General features: G+C 45.3%; 1 protein-coding gene across 2 annotated transcripts; it reads left to right on the top strand.

Moving 5' to 3' along the window:
• The first annotated feature begins 1,826 nt into the window (after positions 1-1,826).
• On the top strand, positions 1,827-15,355 carry LOC104033435 (alpha-fetoprotein). Of its 2 annotated transcripts, XM_075709517.1 has the most exons (16): positions 1,827-1,852; positions 2,118-2,184; positions 2,698-2,824; positions 4,161-4,221; positions 4,448-4,583; positions 5,564-5,766; positions 6,285-6,432; positions 7,315-7,412; positions 7,994-8,123; positions 8,757-8,971; positions 9,915-10,047; positions 10,680-10,777; positions 11,980-12,118; positions 12,906-13,129; positions 14,198-14,330; positions 15,311-15,355. In XM_075709517.1, the coding sequence occupies exons 1-16, from the start codon at positions 1,827-1,829 to the stop codon at positions 15,353-15,355; spliced, it is 1,983 nt and encodes a 660-aa protein (XP_075565632.1). The 2 variants fall into 2 exon arrangements, with proteins under 2 accessions (XP_075565632.1, XP_075565633.1); XM_075709518.1 differs by lacking the exons at positions 1,827-1,852; positions 2,118-2,184 and adding an exon at positions 2,222-2,392 and having other exon boundaries at positions 2,703-2,824.
• The last annotated feature ends 3,080 nt before the right edge of the window (positions 15,356-18,435 follow it).

The raw sequence follows: 18,435 nt of genomic DNA, 5'->3' as shown, positions 1-18,435 counted from the left end.
GCGTATGCATGTTGGTATTGATTTACTTTTGTCTTTTGACACAACTATTTACAGGAAAGCAGTGAAGAACTGCACCAGCAACCCCTGATTCTCTAATGGTCATCTTTTATGTTTTTCTTCCCTTTCTGTGAAAAGCCAAAACAGCGTGTGAGATAAGGACTTAAAAGCCTTTACTGAACGTATTAAGTGGCAGCCTCAGTCCTACAAAGACAGAGCTAAATTAGGTGTGGATAAAGCTTTCATGAGCAGCAAAACTATCCTGCTCCGGAGCAGTACGTTTAAGTGGGGAGACCTCAGGAGTGAAACCTAGGCCCACAGTATGAAAGTGCCCTGTTACGACAGACCACCTCTCTGGTGCATGACCCAAACCTCACTTTTCTTGGCTGTGCAGGTAAATGGGTTGACTGATGAGGGTTCCATAATCTCTAGGTTAGAGACACTAACTGTGCGGCTTGCCAGGGAGATGGATGCACAGAGGTTAGAGAAATGTTAACAACTTGCAACTTACCCCATTATTAAGTTCCCAACTTGTTTTCTAAAAAGAAATATCCAGCAAAAACTCACTCACCTCTCTGCTGTGAAACACACAGAGCAAAAGAGCTCTAGGAGAGTAACTGCCTGGGCATTTCAAGGGTGTGCTGAGCATCCCCCACCAACCACCCCCAGCTGGTGGGAATTCACAGCTCCACGCCCTGAGTGCCATCAGCTGCTTTTACCTCTACCTTGGCCTTGCAAAACAGTTTCTAAGAAGTTCTGGAAACAGCTGGGTCCTCAATAGGTGTAAAACTGAATAGGTCAAGGTGGTTTCCATACTTTGAAGGACAGTGGGAACTCTTAATGAGGACCTAAGCTCTCCATTGGCTCTCATTTTGAATGTTTGCCACGCTTTTTCTTTCCAGTTAAACACTATACGTACGTTTCCCTCCTGCAAATGAGAGCGTGTTCACTGTAAATAAGCAGATTGCCATCCTACTACTGGCAAGTATTTTCAGAGAAAAGTGAAAAGTCGTTAACCAACCTGCTGAGCATGGAAAAGGGCAGTGGAGAAATTTAATTTAAAGGCTTTAAAATCATAGAATCATCGAATCGTTTAGGTTGGAAAAGACCTTTAAGATCACCCAGTCCAACCATTAACCTACACTACCAAGTCCACACTAAACCCATCAAGGGTAGACTGGACTAAACCATGTCCCAGAGTGCCACATCTACCTGTTTTTTGAACACAAATGTAGCAGCCAAGTGCAGCTTCCAGAAATACTTAGGACAACACATTACACATGCATAATCTCTGAAACACACTCTTCGGGGCCAAAGAAGAACGTGCTATACCAAGTCTCTGACACCAGTGTCTCGGCTGTTTCTGCAGCTCCACCTCAAGTAATACACCCCCACCTCCTTTATTTTTATAGCTTATAGCAACAAGGTTGTATTAAGGTGTTATTCTGAAAACGAGAGGATCAGCCTGCATCTCTCCCGGCTGCTTCTGGGGAAACTGCTGCTTCTGGCAGGCTCAGCACGGGATGCTGCCGAGTCCCGGGGCTGGAGGGAGGAGTCTGCAAGCAGGGGACGCGAGGTAGCGCTGACTCCCAAGGACGTAAGGGAATCGGCTTGTTGGAAGCAGCTGGATGAGAAAAGCTTTCTCTGATCTGCTCCTACGGGCTTACTGAGGATCATACGTGTAGGAATAGCATCCATAACCTCCAGACCTCTTTCTTTCAAGTGGATTTCTCTATTCCCTAAGGGGCTTTTAGTTAAGTGTGACAGAGCTTATCTGTGTCTTCCTCAGCAGATGTGGTTTCACCTTAGATTTCAGATCTCCCGCTCTGATGACCGTGCTCCCATCTTCCCACTCAGAATCCTTGTTCGTTTTGCTACCGCCTCATGCGATAACAAGCAACACTCATCATCATCCCACGCCATTTTCTCCCTAAAGAAGTGAAAAGCTCTGTCTTTGCCTCTTCCTTCAGACCGAATACACATATCCTTGCCCACCTACCTCTTTGTTACAAGCACTTGTAGCTCTTTAAAGCCATTCTATCTCCAAAAATATGTCATTTTTACCATGCTGATGCTTACAGTGTACTTTTTAAAAAGGCAGCAAAATAACTGTATTAACTGGAATTTTTCCCTTCATTCTACAGTTTTGGAGTTGATTTTGTTTCAAGATGTGGAGACATTCTGATGGCAATTGTTAATGCTGCAACAATATTGTAGGGGGTACTTAATTCGGCCTTTTTACCATGACATCTTGGGAGCTGGGAGCAAGAGAGCGCTTGTACAGCAAGGAGGGATGCAAAAATGTCAGGTTAACAGCTGCACTTGGGATTTTTCAGTCAACAATGTATTACGAAGGCATCTTCTGGGCAGCAACCACCTTTGAACAAATTTGCAAGTAGATGAGATCAGTACGCACAATAAAAAGCCCAAGGAGTGTTTAAACTTCTTGTTTGAAGTGTGATAAGTTAAAAATGTCTATGTGTCTAAATTTCAGGGGAAAAAAGAATCTCCAAGGTCCTTTCTTTGCAACAAGCCGGTCAGTTCATCATACTGAGCAAATAGTGGCATGTCTAATTATTGTGGGAATATTCCAAAAGGGCTAATGTTATGTATGACAGTAAAAGGGTTTTGATTAACCAGAAATCGTCTGGGAGAGTATAAAAGTAACTCTTCCCCCTTAATTCTTTCTGCCTTTCACAGATGAGCCAAGCTCACCCCAGGCCCCTGCCAAAATCTGTCAGTATGAATTGGAGAACAATAATTTATGTCATTTTATTGGTGAGCCTTACTGTAGTCAAAGCCCTGCCTAGAAGTTATCGGGACACAGGTAAGAATATATCTTGTATTTTTATTCTTTTGTATAATAATGACGGCTGCAACTTCACATGCATGGTTATTTCGCATCTCACTTTGCCCCTGCCAGTTCCGCATGGGTATTTTTTCTTACAGGTCAAAGGTACACAACAAAAGCGTATCTATAAATTTTCTGTGATCAACCTTAGATGCGCTGCTTCTTAATGGCTTGAGAATCTATGCAGTGCGCAGGACGGCCAGCGATTACTGAGAGGCAGTCTATCGAAGGGTAATTTAATTCACAGGGATGTGGTTGCACCACTGATTTTAGGTACTCCCAAAACTGCTGAAGCCAAGGCTGTGGTTGTTCCAGCCTCCCTCCGCAGTCCATGAGGAAGCAAGAGAGAGAAGTCCCAAGAGGGCTGCTACCTCCAGGCGGCTAGCGAGAGTAGCTGAGGTGCAGAGCTGTTGCTCTGTATTATCCTTTGGAGGGGTCTTCCCCTCTCCTCACTGACTATGAAGGAGCCTACGATGACCACACTTCTCAGGTTAAGCGCCTAAAATGAGACAACAGAAAACCTCCGATAGCGTGCGGTTCACACGCTTCTTTCACATTACGCATTGTTATCATTAGGCATACGTATTGTTATCATTAGTCAACTTTTCTTTATCTTTATAACTTCCAAATGCACTAAATGGCCCAACAGTGTAAAACGGAACCGACGTTTGTGTTATCTCATGTTATCGACTCAGTTGACACCCCTGCCTTACTCAGAGGGAGAAGCTGGCTTATTTCTTTGATTTGTTCGATCCTTTCACACCGATCTCAGCCCTACCGACACGAGGGTGAGACACTAACATCCTGATTTGGGAACAGACCCCTTATTTTAAAATTAATCTGGACACATTTGTTTTCCTCTGGGCCACTTCACAACATGGACAGAAGGATGGAGCTGTGTGAATTTTTGAGGAGCTTTGCCTACCAATGCAGTCCTCAATTTATGCCATGTTGTCTGCACAGAAAATCCTTCCTCTGTAGCTAAAGAGTGGTGAAGCACACCTTTAATAGCTAAGGTGAGGTTAAAAAGGGTTTTGTGAAGTGCTTATTGAGTCACGTGCAGTGCATCAGCAAAGTAGCTGAACGCCCTCCAGGTTTTAGCGTATTCTGCCCTGCAACACTTGAGCTAGGCAGGGAAATGCTTAAGTCAAATACGTGGTGCAATCTTACGCCTTCCTACTCCCAGTGCTAGTACCCCAGGCTCCGAATTGTCTTTCTCCAAAACTCCAGTACCAAAAAAAAAAAAAAAAAAAAAAAGTATTTGATGAAGCTTGTAGTAAACATTTTTTATTCAAATTGTCTTGTTTTTCAGAGGAAAAAACCAGCATTGGCCAACGTTTTTCTCAGCTGCAGGAGAATAATTTTAAAGCCATGTAAGTTGTGCAGGTGAAGCGTCTGCTTGCAAATTTGCTGCCACTGAACATCCCCGTGTCGTTTGGAAATGAACGCGTACCATGACTCAAACGCTCACCCGTTCTGCCAGCCCCCGCCAACTCAGCCCAGGGTGACACGGACCCTCTTAGTATCTCGCATGTGAAAGTAATCTAATTAGTTTTTAGGTAGCCAGCAACAGGTTTAATGCTGTGTGTTCTTCTCTAGCGCCATGATCATGTTTGCTCAGTATGTGCAAGGAGGCACGTTTGGCAGAGCAGCGCAGATGGCTGAAGATGTCACGGCCCTTGCCAAAAGGTGTGCTGCTGCAGCCAGAGACAGCCCGGATTGTCGGAAGCCTTTGGTAAGCACATCCGTGCGTCTAACACGGCAAATGTTTTTCAGGAGTGACTTTTGTCATTTCAGAGCCCTGGTATGCGTTTTTCAAAGAGGAATGAATACATTATTAAGAGATGTGTCTTCCTCGTGTGTGCATGTTTGGCCTCCCTGACTCTCGTGTTCTCCAGGCTCCTGTCTATAAAGCATCTCAAGATAAGTGGAGGAAAACAAAGCCCCTCTCCCCCTTCCCTGCCCCCCCAAATATCGCAGCATCCTCTGAAATCCTTGACCCGTATCTTTCTAAAAGATGTTAAGGAAGTTGTGTTTTTATGGCTGGCGTAACAACCTTCAGGAGAAGCCAGATTCAGTATTTCTAGCAAATACGAAGTTTATAGGCATTTGCTCCACTCCATTAACTCACATTCCTGGTTTTTGACGGTGTCTGCTCCAACACGCTTTGGGAGCTGGCAGATTGAGTCAGGAAACGTGAATGTCAGTCTGTGTTACGACTCATTTATGATTTTGTTGGACACACTGAAACAAACCCTGAATTAAAACAGTTCCCAGCCCAGCCGTGACTGAGAGGTGGACTTCAGCGCTGCTACTGATGAACAAGAAACAAGACACTTTTCATTGTGCAAACCTGACTGTAATTAGAAAAGCATCGATCCTGCTATGCTGCCAGCTGCAGTATACGAATCGAGCAATCATCTTGATTGTTATCAAGAAAAGGGCTCTGAATGATGTGATAAGGTCAGAGTGTTTGAAACCCATTCCGCTTCGAAGTCTGTCTTGGCATAACAGTATCAGAGTTTGAGAAATCATCACTTACAGATCTTAGAGGTCAGTCTAATTATTCCTGCAGTCAAAGCAGAAGGTAATAAAAGAGAGAAACTGTGAGTTTATGCAAGTCAGGGCTTGCTGGCTTAAAGAAGCCTCCTCAGAGAGCTCACAGGAATAAAACGGAATCCTTGCACAAATGAATTTTTTTCTAATTATTTGCAGGACAGGATTTTCCTTGATACAATATGCCAGGAGGAAAATCTTCCCAGGTTTACTGATTGCTGCGCTAAAAAGGATCCTGAAAGAAATGACTGCTTCCTCTCCCTTAAAAATTCATCGAGAGGGTTCATTTCTCCTTTTGAAAGGCCAAATGCTGAAGCTGCCTGCAAAAATCATTCACAGCATCAACATTCATTAACAGGATAGTAAGTAAAGAAATCATAGATTCGTTGCCTAGATATGATGGTTGTGAGCCTGGAAACGGCAAATCCAGCGTCAACCAAAAAGTTCAGTCTAAGTTTCTCTGTAATCTCGTACTTGTTTTTCTTCCTAATGTGAATCATTGCTATAATTCATCTAGCTGTAATTGTCATTACGTGCCGCCCGTTCTGCCACCTCCTGCCTTGGCTACAGGTCGGCATGACAGTCTGGGCTATTTGACCGTAAAGACTCATCTGAACCCAAGGGCCTCCCTTTAGTCCTTAAAAGCCGAGCAGATGTTTTGCTGCCTCTAAGCCAGAACTGGCAAGCTTTGAGACTTCAACTTCCAGGAAAACGTCAGCCCCATCAGAATTTTTCCAAGATAAACACTGCACTGTACAGCTTGTCATTACGACAGGAAAACAATCATTTTCAGTAGCTATCATTTTAATATATGGCAGATGCTGCCCCCTGCGTGTAAGGGCTTTCTCTGATACTAAAGGCATTTCTCTCTCCTTTTTAGTTTTATCTACGAGGTTTCCAGAAGGCATCCTTTCCTCTACGCCCCGACAATCCTTTCTGTCGCTATCCGTTATGACGAGATGATGAAGAACTGCTGCGGAAGTGGAGAGGACCCCGCTCGCAACCTGGAGGAATGCTTTCGGAGACAGGTATTCCGCCGCAGGGTTTTAGTTTATTAATGTGCAACCAGGGACCTTCCTGTAGCTGAACAAACACCGAAGCAGAGATATCAGCCATTTCTTTTTCAGCGTCTGAACCTCATCTTAGAATTCACCTTGTTAAGGACAGGCTGAAACCAGACTTAAATGCTGTCTTGCATTATAGCTTGAACTCCTAAATGAGAATGCCCGACTTTGGGGTGTCGGGCAAATGTAGCTTGACAGGGAGCCCAAGGCAGTCCCCGCGCCTGCGATAGCACCGTTGCCAACCCCGACTCCGCTGCTCGCACTGGGTTTGTCCTAGGGATGCTGAGAGAGGACGTGGTGCTGTGCGTTGTGCAGAAGTCTGATTTTTTTTCCCCCCCCTGTTGGTAGCCCCAGTGACACATCTGCTCGTCCGAGCATTTGCACTGCAGAGACATGCCCCACGCGTAACCAGTGTGAGCAATTCAGAGCAGACTACCTGTAACGGCGGTAAAAAAGCACGGGCAACCTGCCCTTGCTGAATGGCCGAATTTGACTTTCGTGCAGCTTGGCAGGGCTGCAAGTGATGGCACGGTTTAACATGAGCTCATAGTAATGCAAAGCCAGTCATGTAGCTCCCAGATGACGATTTCTTCCCCTGTGCTAAAAACACTGAACTACTGCCTGAAAGGGTTCTGGTTTCTTTTCACAGAACGCTTACTTAATAAACACTGGCGACTAAATAGAAAGCCCAACAGTTCGTTCATACTGCAGCTGGGACAGAAATTTTATTTCACTGTTAAAAAAATCCCTGTTTAAAAAAATAAAAACTTCGCCGTAGTACTTCTAACATGAAGCGTTGCCTTTTCTTCTCGTCCACTTTCATGGCCTGCATCTTCTTTCTGCCAGGCACCAAAGGTGGTGAAGCCAGTGAAAGAAGATGGCCTGAGGCAGGAACACACATGTGGAATCTTGAAGAAGTTTGGAGAAAGGACTTTAAAGGCTCTGTGAGTCTTCCGCACGTTTATCCTTATTTTGAAATAAAGCATGGATGCTGCCTGTTAGCTGTGGATGGCCCCACACCCGCCCCCAGCACAGTGACCCCGCATACCCGCCACGTCCTTTTTGTGTGCAGGTCGCTAGTAGCGTCTGACAAGGAATACAGATTAGGAATAGGAATTTATGCATGACAGCAGTCACCGTTTCCTTACAAACTGACACTAGCTTTCAAAATCTAAACCCAGAGTTTGAAACTAGCACACCTCTCTGTGATGAAAGTTAAGAGGGACGGTGAGCAAAATACAACTCATCTCGCTTCACCATTTTTGGCACAAGGTTCCTCCTGTCATTTCCTGCTCACCTACTGCATTTCTCTCCACCATCTCACACTGAAAGTCACCGAGGATCCTTAGATAACTCTGAAAGTCTCAGCTATTGGCTTCAAGAGACATTTATTTGTTAACTTCAGCGAGAGCAGAGAGGGAGGCCATTCCTGAGTAGTTTGGATACCTCCTCCGCAGAAAAACGACGATAGCTCTCACGGTCTCACACTGTGAATATAAACAATAACTATTTTTCTTCATTGTAGGAAACTCGCTCAGATAAGCCAAAAATTCCCTAAAGCTGATTTTGTCACTGTTAACAAACTTGTGATGGATATTGCTAACATGCACAAGGACTGCTGTCGTGGAGATATGCTGGACTGTATGCATGATAGGGTAAAACTCACTTAATATTTATATATTTGCAGAAAGGGAATGCATTTTTTTGTTACTTTTCGATTTTCTTTTTTCCCTCCTGTGCTGCACTGATTTCTCTCCAAAACCGGAGTTTAACTCTTCGGCCTGAAAATCTGGTTGATTTTCCCATTTGACTTTTCCCAGTGCAAAGTCAGCAACAAGGGCAGAAAGATCACTTTATGACTAAAATGACCTAACACCGCTTCCGCAGATTTTACTGCGGCTCCTAGCTGTGCCATGTATTTCCTGCGCAACTTTCGGCAAAACACAGTATCTGCCCGCCCTCCGTTCTCTACCTTCTTCTAACACACGGAATCCATTTATCTCACTGCTTGTCCGGGGTGTCTAGCCAGACAGCTGACTTGGCGGTTTAGGTGGTTACCTACTAGCACCTGTCAAATGGCAAGCAAGGGACTGCAGCAAATAGATCAACGGGACCTCGGTCTTCTTCCTCCTTCTGCCAGATGTCTGTTGCACTGCTTTGGCCAGCCACCTCTTCTCTTTGGGAGTCACCTTCTCTGTCTGTAAAATGGAGGTAAAAACACCGTTCAAAAAAAAAAAAAAGGACCAAAAACCAGTAAAATTTCCTTCCTTCCCTTTTTTGCTTTACAGGAAGAGATTCTACACTATGTCTGTGCCAACCAAGACATCCTATCAAGTAAAATTAAGAAGTGCTGTGAAAAGCCTCTGTTACAAAGAAGTGAATGCATCGTTAATGCAGAAAACGATGACAAACCTGCAGGCTTGTCCCCCCACGTCAGGGAGTTTATAGAAGACAAAGGAATATGTGAACGTTTTGCCCAGGAAAAAGATACACACTTAGCCAGGTAACGTGGGTCGCCTTCTGCTCTCCAATTTTGCTGTTTCAATACTTGGGTTAAAAGATGACGGTTGGGACCTTAAAGCCCTGCTCGTCAGCCTGAGATTTGTCGGCTCTGTGAGCACGCAGGCACGGGACACTGTGCAAGCTGATCTTAGTAAAAGATCACGCAACCCTAGAAGGTATGGAATGGGAACAAATGCAGACCAGGGCACGACTTATTTCAGAGACAAAACTGAAGAAACACGTGTGAAATTTAGGTGCTATCGGTTCTGATCTCAGGCCCAAAAATATAGCTTTGATCCGCTCTTCAGTGGGAATGCAGAAACACTTAGGTCATACTCATGTCTCGATTCAAACAGGATCGGTCCATGTCTGTTCTAGCCGTGTTCCTTTGTGCAGCGAAGCCCTGATCCTACCTGTAGTAAACCTGGGCAAGAATGCCGCAGGCTGCAACAGAAACGGCATCGAGTCCCAAAGACAGAGGCTTCACTTCAAATAACACGCATGGCTTCCATTTAGGAGAAGCGCAGCTGATCGATAGCGCACGACTGCTCTGCGGGGCGGCTGCTTCAGCGGAGCTAATCGTTCCAGCGTCTATGAGAAACGGGTCTGTTCCCGGAAATTATTTCATTATCGTTTAGATAGGATTACAAAAAAAAGAGCAAAAACCCCAAGCCTCGCAAAGCTCTAAGCTACGCTTCAGCCAAGCTAACGCTGAGCTGGGCCCGTTACGCGCACAGGACTCGCTCCGGCAATGCTGCGCCCAGCCAGCCGCGTTCAGTTCAGGTTCAGTCCCAGGCTGAGCAGCTGCGAAATTCTCCCTGTTCCACCGGACGGACGGGGGTCAGACAAAACCATCCCAAAGGCAGCCCTGCTCTCCTCACCATCCCTGACCTCTTGAGGGCAGTTGCTTGGCTCACCTCTAATGCCCGATACTGATATTGCAGGTTTCTGTACGAATACTCCAGGAGACACCCGGAATTTTCTGCTCAAATGCTTTTAAGAATTGCTAAAGGCTACGAGGACCTGCTGAAAGAGTGCTGCAAACCCGGTGCTCCGGACGACTGCTGCAGCAGAGGGGTGGGTGCCGTTGTGCTTCACACAACCTACGGATGGATTCAAGCAGGTGACCACATGGCTGGGTCTGGCTGAGTGGTGAAGAGCCCTGCTCGGGGTCTAGAGCCGGTACCCGCAGCGCCCGGAACAAACCCCGCAAATATTACAAGGCCCGACCGATTCCCATATGGAAAAAGCGCCAAGAGAGCCTTCGCCGTCTTCAGTTGCGAAGCAATTTAACATGGATAGACAGAGCTGCTGGGGAAGGAGACGGAGCTAACATTTCTGCGAGCCCTGCTCTCTTCTGGGCTCCCCAGCAGCGCTGAGTGCCCTCTTGCAAATGTAAAAGGCGCTTACGGTTATCGTCTCAGGTAAAGTCAGTGGCCTCGTGACTACCTGAAGTGAGGAGCCACCCCGTGTCTCTGACCTCACCTTCCACCACCGATACAAAATTAAATATTCCAGTGTGATCGAAGGTGGACGTTTATCACGTTCAGGCAGTTTACATTCAGACAGATGAGGACTTTCTAATGGAATTAAAAATGGGTGGGATAGATCAGGTGAGAGGTAGCTATAGATGTCCAGGCCTCATCATGAGGCAATAGGGCATTCTGCATTCCCCCAGTACAATGATTCCTCTAATTAATTTTTTTCAGGAGGAAGAACTGAAGAAACATATTTATGAAACTGAAAGCGTCATGAAGACAAGCTGCGACATTTACAAGGAGAAAGGAGATTACTATTTCCAAAACGAGTATTGCTTTTTTTATATGCTTATGTTACTTCTGCGCCAGCTGGGCACAACTCGGGCTGCAGTAAAGCCACACCTATCAAAAAAGCTTGGCTAAAAGACACCACTTGAATATTTGGACCAATATATTAACGGCCTCTAGGATTTTTTTTTTTTTTTTAATCTTTTCCAAGACAATGTTCTGGCCTGTCATGAGTTCTTTCCTTAACCCAACTCATGAAGCAGCAAAGTGACAACTTGGTCCATCTCCTGTCCATGTTTCCTCCGACGTTCGTGCTTTATAGCTGCATTTTGAGCCGTGAGCTGTAACCTAAGAGTCATAAATTTGGCCAAAAGGCAGGTGCTGTGTCTTTTGCAAAAGACTTGGCTCTACCCAGCTCCTGCAGCTGATGTAAACATAAACAATTGTAACACAAATCTAACTACAGCAGACAGAGCAAAACCCGACTAGCTGACCCATATGCTATGCTCCCAAGCAACATGCAGGCACAAGCCTCCTGGAGGAACCTTGGCCCTGATCTGCGACGTTAACCAGCACGTGCCTAACTTGAAGCATGTAAGCAAGCTCAATGAAACCTCTAAACTGCTTGCCTACTTCAAGTCGGGCTTCAGCTGGCCTTCTCTGGGGAGACTGATTGGGCTGCTTTCGCTCCCCAGCATGTTTGATCTTTAAAAGACCTTTGGAGCAAGAGGTTTCCAACAGACCTGGTAGGCTGCTTCTGCCTCTTGTATCAGTTGTTAGGGTTTTCCTGGCCATGAGGGTTAATAAGCACAGTTTTTCTAAAAGAAAAAACACGTTAACTTTTTTGAGCTCATCTTCTGCCCTCATCTATCCTGCCAAGAGGTTACTCGAGTTCAATTTTGCTCTTAGACAAGCTCCCTGCACTCCCAGGGAAAGTAATAACAGGGGAAAAACATACCTACCATCTGGTAAAAGGGCCCACCAACAGGTAACTGGCAATATTATCGTTAAGTTGATTTGTTTAGCGTGGTAAGAGACCAGTCAGAGAAAGGAGAGAGCTCAAACAAACAGAGCATCCTTACACTTGCCTACGTGAGTTGATAAACACCAGGCTTAGTCCTGCCCTCGTACCAAGGAGCGTTCCATGGGGTTGGGCTGGAGCTTTACACGTGCGAAGGCAGTGGCTTGCTTGCTGCTGCCTGGTGGAACAAACACACCAATATCAAAGCAATTATCATTTCAGGCTTCTCATGAGCTTCACCAAGAAGATGCCTCAGCTGACATCTGCAGAGCTGATAAAATTCACCAAGCAGATGACCACCATTGGCTCCAAATGCTGCCAGCTAAGCCAGCACAAGCTACTGCCCTGTGCCGAGGAAAACGTGAGTATTTTTCTCCCGTATCTTGGTCCCACTTCTTCTTGAGACTCTGCCACAAATTCTGCTGCCAGAAGGGTCTAAGAGCTTGGAGTAAGGGCAAATGAGAAAAATGTTCACTGAGCTACTGAGCTGGCCTGAAGGTCCACTTCCAGATACATGCCTGAAGTCAGCGTAACTCAGCATCGCTGAAGTTAACGCTCGAATTCAGCTGCAGGAGGATCAGGAAATTGTCAGGCCAGTGCTAGGGAGTTAACAGTTACGCAGCCCGACCCTGTTCCCTCTGAAGCTAACCATCGCTTGTCTGAGTTTGTCCTTTCTAGATGCCCGAGGCTGTGGTGCTCTATGAAAAGGATCAGTTTTGTACAGCTCTTCCCTAATAATTCCCCAGGCCCGTAAACCGAAGCACTTAAAAAGCTGCAGCCTGTCCTCCAGCCACCCATTTGTACACCACCACCTTTACAAGAACAGCCAAACACGCCCACAGAAATCCTGCTGATGAAAACAAATCAAACGCATGCGTGGTTTTATGAAGAACGCGCATCATTTCTATGTGCAAAGGACAGTCCCTAAAACTGCATATACACATTTATTCTGAAAAATCTGAGCCATTTTTGCACTGACAAGAGTCAGCATTCAGTAGGAATAGAAACTGTTATCTATCTTACAAACAAGGTTTAATTTAAATTCTCCGTTATTTTTTATAACTTTACAAAGAGCAGCATGTATTTCAGGGATTTCTTGAAAATGAAAAAATAATGTAAACTTGTTTTTTTCACCTCTCTTGGTAAAGTTGGATCTCGTGCTTGGAGAAATATGTAGAAGACACCTGACGGATCCTATAAACCCAGGAGTTTGCCACTGCTGTAGTAGCTCCTACGCCCTCAGGAGGCCATGCATGGGGAAGCTAGACATCGATGAGAATTACGTGCCCTTATCGTTGACTCCCGGTCTGTTCACTTTCCATGAAGACTTGTGTACAACTGAAGAGGAGAAGTTACAGCTCAAGAAGCAGGAGTAAGACATGCCTGTTTTATGCTGTTACCCCTGCCTGTCTTATTCTTACCCTGGCAATGCTTGCTTTTCCCTCATCCACTCCGTCTGACCTTCTTGTTCTGCAATACACCATGGAAAAAACAGCCACAGACCCCTCAGCCCCTCTTCCAAGCTCCTTTCCTTTCCTCTCACGCCAGTCCCACTTTCTTCTGCTGTCTGGTTCAACTATATTTCCCTGCCTTAGGTTAGAAGGAAGTCCTTTGCAGAGGTGGGTAGCTGCAGCGGTGCATACAGCACCAGAATGGAAGCAATAGGTGCCCAAAGTCAGGTCTGATAAACGTGCCCTCCCAGCGTCCTTCACGGGAAGTGCACATGGCACTGCATAGAAAGAGACCAGAAGACCAAGGGAAGCTACTGCCTGAAGTCCTGCCTGACCTTCAGCGCTTCATTAGGGCTCATTTCCCAGAACAGGAAAGCCCATGCATTTTTTCTTATCCCGTGTCCTCCTTCAGTCTCTGAAAAGCTCTGGTGTTTGGTTGCCTTGGTCAGAGAACACTTGCATGTGGCCCCCGACTCCACTGTCACTGTAAGGAAAAAAAAAACAACCCAAACCCCAAACCTCTCTGGCCCTTCACTTGTGCTGTGGTGAACCCATACCATCCCGGACCCTCCGGAGTGGCACACAACAGACACCATCTGCGCGGTTTATTCATGGATATTCACGGTGGAGCAACTCCAAAAACGAGCGCTGATATTGTATTTCGCAGGGGAACGGGGCGCATAGAATCATAGAATGCTTTGGGTTGGAAGGGACCTTGAGAGATCATCGAGCCCAACCCCTGCAGTGAGCAGGGATTGAACCTGTGAACTGGGCGTTATTAGCACCACGCTCTGACCAACTGAGCTAACCCGGCATCTTTGCTCCCTGCGGCAAATACGTATCTGGGTGGCAGATAAAAATGAAAAAGCTCCACCAAGGAAGCGGGCGGTAACAAAAGAGGGACTTAGCAGGAGTAGCATTTGAGAAATGCTTCGTAAGCCGTGCGCTTGCCTCCCAGCTTCACGGGGCTTGCTTTGCTTTTCCTGCAGGATGCTCATCAACCTCATCAAATACAAGCCCCAGATCACGCAGGAACAGCTGACCTCCGTCACGGCGGCCTTTACGGCCATGAGGGAACGGTGCTGCAAGGACGAGAACCGCGAGGCGTGCTTCGTGAGAGAGGTAGCGTTTCTCTTTTCACCCATGCATCCTGCATCAAAAGGGGAACATGAAGCGTTGGCAAGAGGGTGAATTTCTCCATTAAGCAGCAAACCCAAAGCCTGACTCGCCAGAATTCCTGCCGTTACATTTCCAAGGACAAGCTTTATTGCCCACACAAGTAGATATGTGTACCAGTTGAATGGTTGCTAGAGAACTGATCTAATTAGTCGTGTGTTTATGTGCAGCACTGTATAGCTAGAGCTCAGCTGCATCTGTTCCTGCTGGGGAGTTGCTGGGACTTGCGCTGTTGAAGGATATGGGTGAAGATCTTTCCCTGGCTAACAGTTCTTAACTGAATTTCTCTTGAAAAGTTCCTCTGCAATAGGGAGAGAAAAAGATAATATTCAAATTTTAGATCAAAGGATTTTCCCTGTTTATTCTCCCTCCCTCCCTCCGTTTTCCTATGTTATTTTTGCTCACTGAACTTCATACTGCAGAGCTACTTCGGCTTCTCTTTACCCTCCAGTAAATCTGCTTTTGCCTACTTCTCATCTCTCTCTCTTCAACGTATTCCTTAACTGAGCTTTAACAAACCATCCACGACCCTCGAGCCTTGCTCTTTTCCTAAGTCTTTGCCTTGCTTTAAATGATAAAATACAGAAAATGCTCTCTTTTATCAATAAGAAATTTCTACCTCTGAATACGCCCAAACAGCATATCTACAAAGACGCAAGCATTCTACTAACTCTTCCTAACAGAACTGTATTTCAGTATTTTTCCGACAAATACCAAATCTCCTAAGGCAATCTGAGCTGAACAGTGAAAGGAACACGTATATTAAACATAGTGATATAGGTGTATGTGCTCTGCATATACCGTGTTTGTACACAACTTGCAAAGACTATGAACCATTACCTAGGGCTGCCATACTCGCTTCACTTGTTCACAGATACATCACCTTCCTGACTCTATCGCTCACAGATATTTTGCTTTTTTTCCAGGGTCCAGAACTTATAAAAAGAAGTGAAAAAATGTTGTCAGCGTAAAGAGCTGGCATAGCATATGGAAGATACTTGCTGAATGATAAGAAGTCACAGAAACTTAACAGTGAGCGTATCTTTTCTAAATGTTCATGAAGTATAAACAGGAACATATGATTTGTCATAGTGGAGGAAACTGTGTTGTGGCTCTTTACTCACAAACCTAACGAAGCCGTGACGGTTTGCACCAGCTACGGTTCTGCCCTTGTCTGATCTGCTGCTGTGAACAAGGTCCAAGAGGTGCCTCAGAATAAAACATCCAATTTCCACACAGAATCTGCTGAACTGTGGAACTGCAAACCTGGTCTGCTGGCAGAGCTCAGCTCACCTGGAAATTAAACGCGTTTATCCCCTTTATTCAGGTGGGGGAGAAACCCGTATGCAAACCTCATCGCTGGCTCCTATCAGTTGGATTCAAAATGGTCACGGATATGTAAAATTTAAACCAAAATGAGTAACTTAAAGCCAGTTAAGTCCAGAGAGAGGGTGGATCACCTTAAAGAAATCCACCTAAAGAATAAGTTAAATAGATGGAAATTCGGGGTTTAGATGTGGCCGCCATCTTATGTTATGGAACATTATTTTAATTATACAAATGGTCACAGACACCAAAAAAAAAGGCATTTTAAATCTTAAGCTTTCAAAGCGTAAACGCAAATGAGATGAAGTTAAGAAAATCTGCCTGTAACCACTTCTAAATTAATTTTCAATCACCAAATAATTATTTTTGCATTTTTACAGCACTGTCCTTGAAATACAACACATGCACTCACTAATATGGGCTGCTCTAGGGGAGTTGTAAAGTTGCCTTTAAGCACAGAAAATTACTATCTTGGGCATCCCGTAGAGGGTAAGAGGAAAAATGAGCAAAATACCATGGAAAGGACAGAACATGAACTGCTGGAACACCTGGTCAGCAGATGAATGTTTTGAGAAAGCACCAGAAGGCTGCCAAATTTACACTCCAGGTGGTTTGACCCAAAACCAGCTGTTGGGATTTCACTTTCTTTTTACATTAAAAGAAATCAGACAGCATGTTAAAATCATATCTCAAAAACAGTACTAAAAGGAAGGAATTTTTTTTTTCCCCGGAAACCTTTGGCTCGGAGGAAGAGGTACCCAGGTGTCAGATTCTTTCGGTGCACGTACCTAGCAGCAGTTATCCTAGGAGCATTTCTAAATATCTGTAAGATAAAGAAGCACTGCCCAAACTAACATCTCCTAAACCGCACAGCCAGTTTACAGTGAGAGAAGGTTGCAGGGGCAGATTGAAGGGCTCGACCAAACTGAGTCCCTTCGGAATCTATCCTGCATACAGCGCTAGGCAATGGTCTCATTAAGGATACGAATAATGAGAAGCAAACCAATTCATTAGATTTCTGGCTGACAGCACGATCAGACATGCTGTTCCAAGTCCCTTAGCAACATTTGAAATGTCAAAATCATCTTGGCGAGTTAGAGAAACAGCCTAGAAAAAACCAGCCATGTTCCATGAGGACAAATTTAACACGACACGGGCATGATTAAGCAGCTGCCCCATTTCAGTTCAGGAAAACCACTCATTAGGGAGCTGTGCGGATCACAAGGCGGTTACAACAAACCACACGCTGACAAAGTCACCAATGGTTTGCCGCTAATTAAAGCCTAACACGGCGCTTGCATACCGGGGTATAAGCAGAACGACAGGAGAACAAGCTGCGTAGTACACGTGTCCCGGTTTCATTTTCCTCACCTCTGGCAAGGAGCTGGCATGGAGCATTAGGCCAAATCGTGGGTACCTCACCTGTAGAAAGCGTTGCGCTGGAAAGAGAACAACCGTAACAGTCAGTGATCCAGAAAACACAGAAAGGAAAGCTAAAATAGACTGGGGTTGCCTGGTTTAGTAAAAAAGGCTGTAGGTACTTGGAAATCTTCATATACCAAAAAAAGACGGATCTCGGGACAAAAAGCAGGCAGTCAGCGCCCAGTAAGGGGGACAACGCACCGGGATCGACTGTCTGGGAAAGGTGGGGAGCTGTGACAGACCCCGAATAGTCAGCTGGCTTTACCCAGGTATCAGTCACGTACTCAGTACCACAACGATTCCATGGCCATCTTGGGCTTCTCTTAGCACGATGTTTTCTGAAGGTTTTATGTTCTGATGAAGACCAGTCTTCTCAAACTTGGGAGGTCATTTGGGCTTCCAGCTGTTCTTTGAAATCCAGTGATGACTGTGGATTTTTCTCATGGGGTAGCTTGGCAGTACAAATTCAAGCAAGCTGTATTCTCTAATTGCTGTCTTTGTGATTAATAGCTGAGGCTCCCAACTCAAAAGCAACCCCCATTTCCTCTGTCACTTCTGTTTTTCATTGCTGTGTTACCTCGATTATCCAGTGCTGCTTTGGAATAAATTCTTCCCCAGCTCTTGCCTGTGTTTGTCAGAAATTATTCATTTAAACGAGCACACTGTTGACAGAGAACCCACCCCACAGCAAAGGCACAGCTTTATTGCGCTAGCCCTTAAAAAAGCCAGCAGACTCTAGATGATCTGTGCTATGTTCCATTATTATTTTCAAGCATATTTCAGGCCCAGTTCAGCAGGACAAGTGAAATAAAAAGGATTCAAGTATTTAACATCGGAAAGTGGCAAAACCAGCTCAATTTAGGAATTGTGTACATACACAGAGGATTGGGGAACCTGCTTGAAAACACTTTCTCTCTGTTCCACACACTCTGTGCATTGATTTCTCTTTTCATGTCAGTCCAAGGAATTATGAAAATTTCATATTCCAATGTTTTCATACCACACCTCCATACAACTACTCCAGCATTTACTAAACAGAACATTAGACAGAAATAGCCTATCCTGCATAGAAAAAACTTAAACTGTTTTCCGGCTCAAATGAGAAAGAGGTGCCGCAGCGCAGGCAGCTCGTAGCACTTGCCATTTTCTGGGGAGTGCAGCCGAGCTGATTTTCATGCCCATGAATTGGAGCTATCTGAGCATTGCTTTGCGAATGGATTCCCATTTGTTCCTTAAAGCAATTTAAGCAGAACAAAGGCAGGTATCCCGACAGAGAGGTCTGTTCCTATCCTGGCTCGAGCAC

The sequence above is a fragment of the Pelecanus crispus genome, chromosome 4 (genome assembly GCF_030463565.1).
Source record: "Pelecanus crispus isolate bPelCri1 chromosome 4, bPelCri1.pri, whole genome shotgun sequence".
NCBI lineage: Eukaryota > Metazoa > Chordata > Aves > Pelecaniformes > Pelecanidae > Pelecanus > Pelecanus crispus.
The sequence above is the reverse complement of the archived record's forward strand: the minus strand, read 5'-3'. Positions and strand labels throughout refer to the sequence as shown.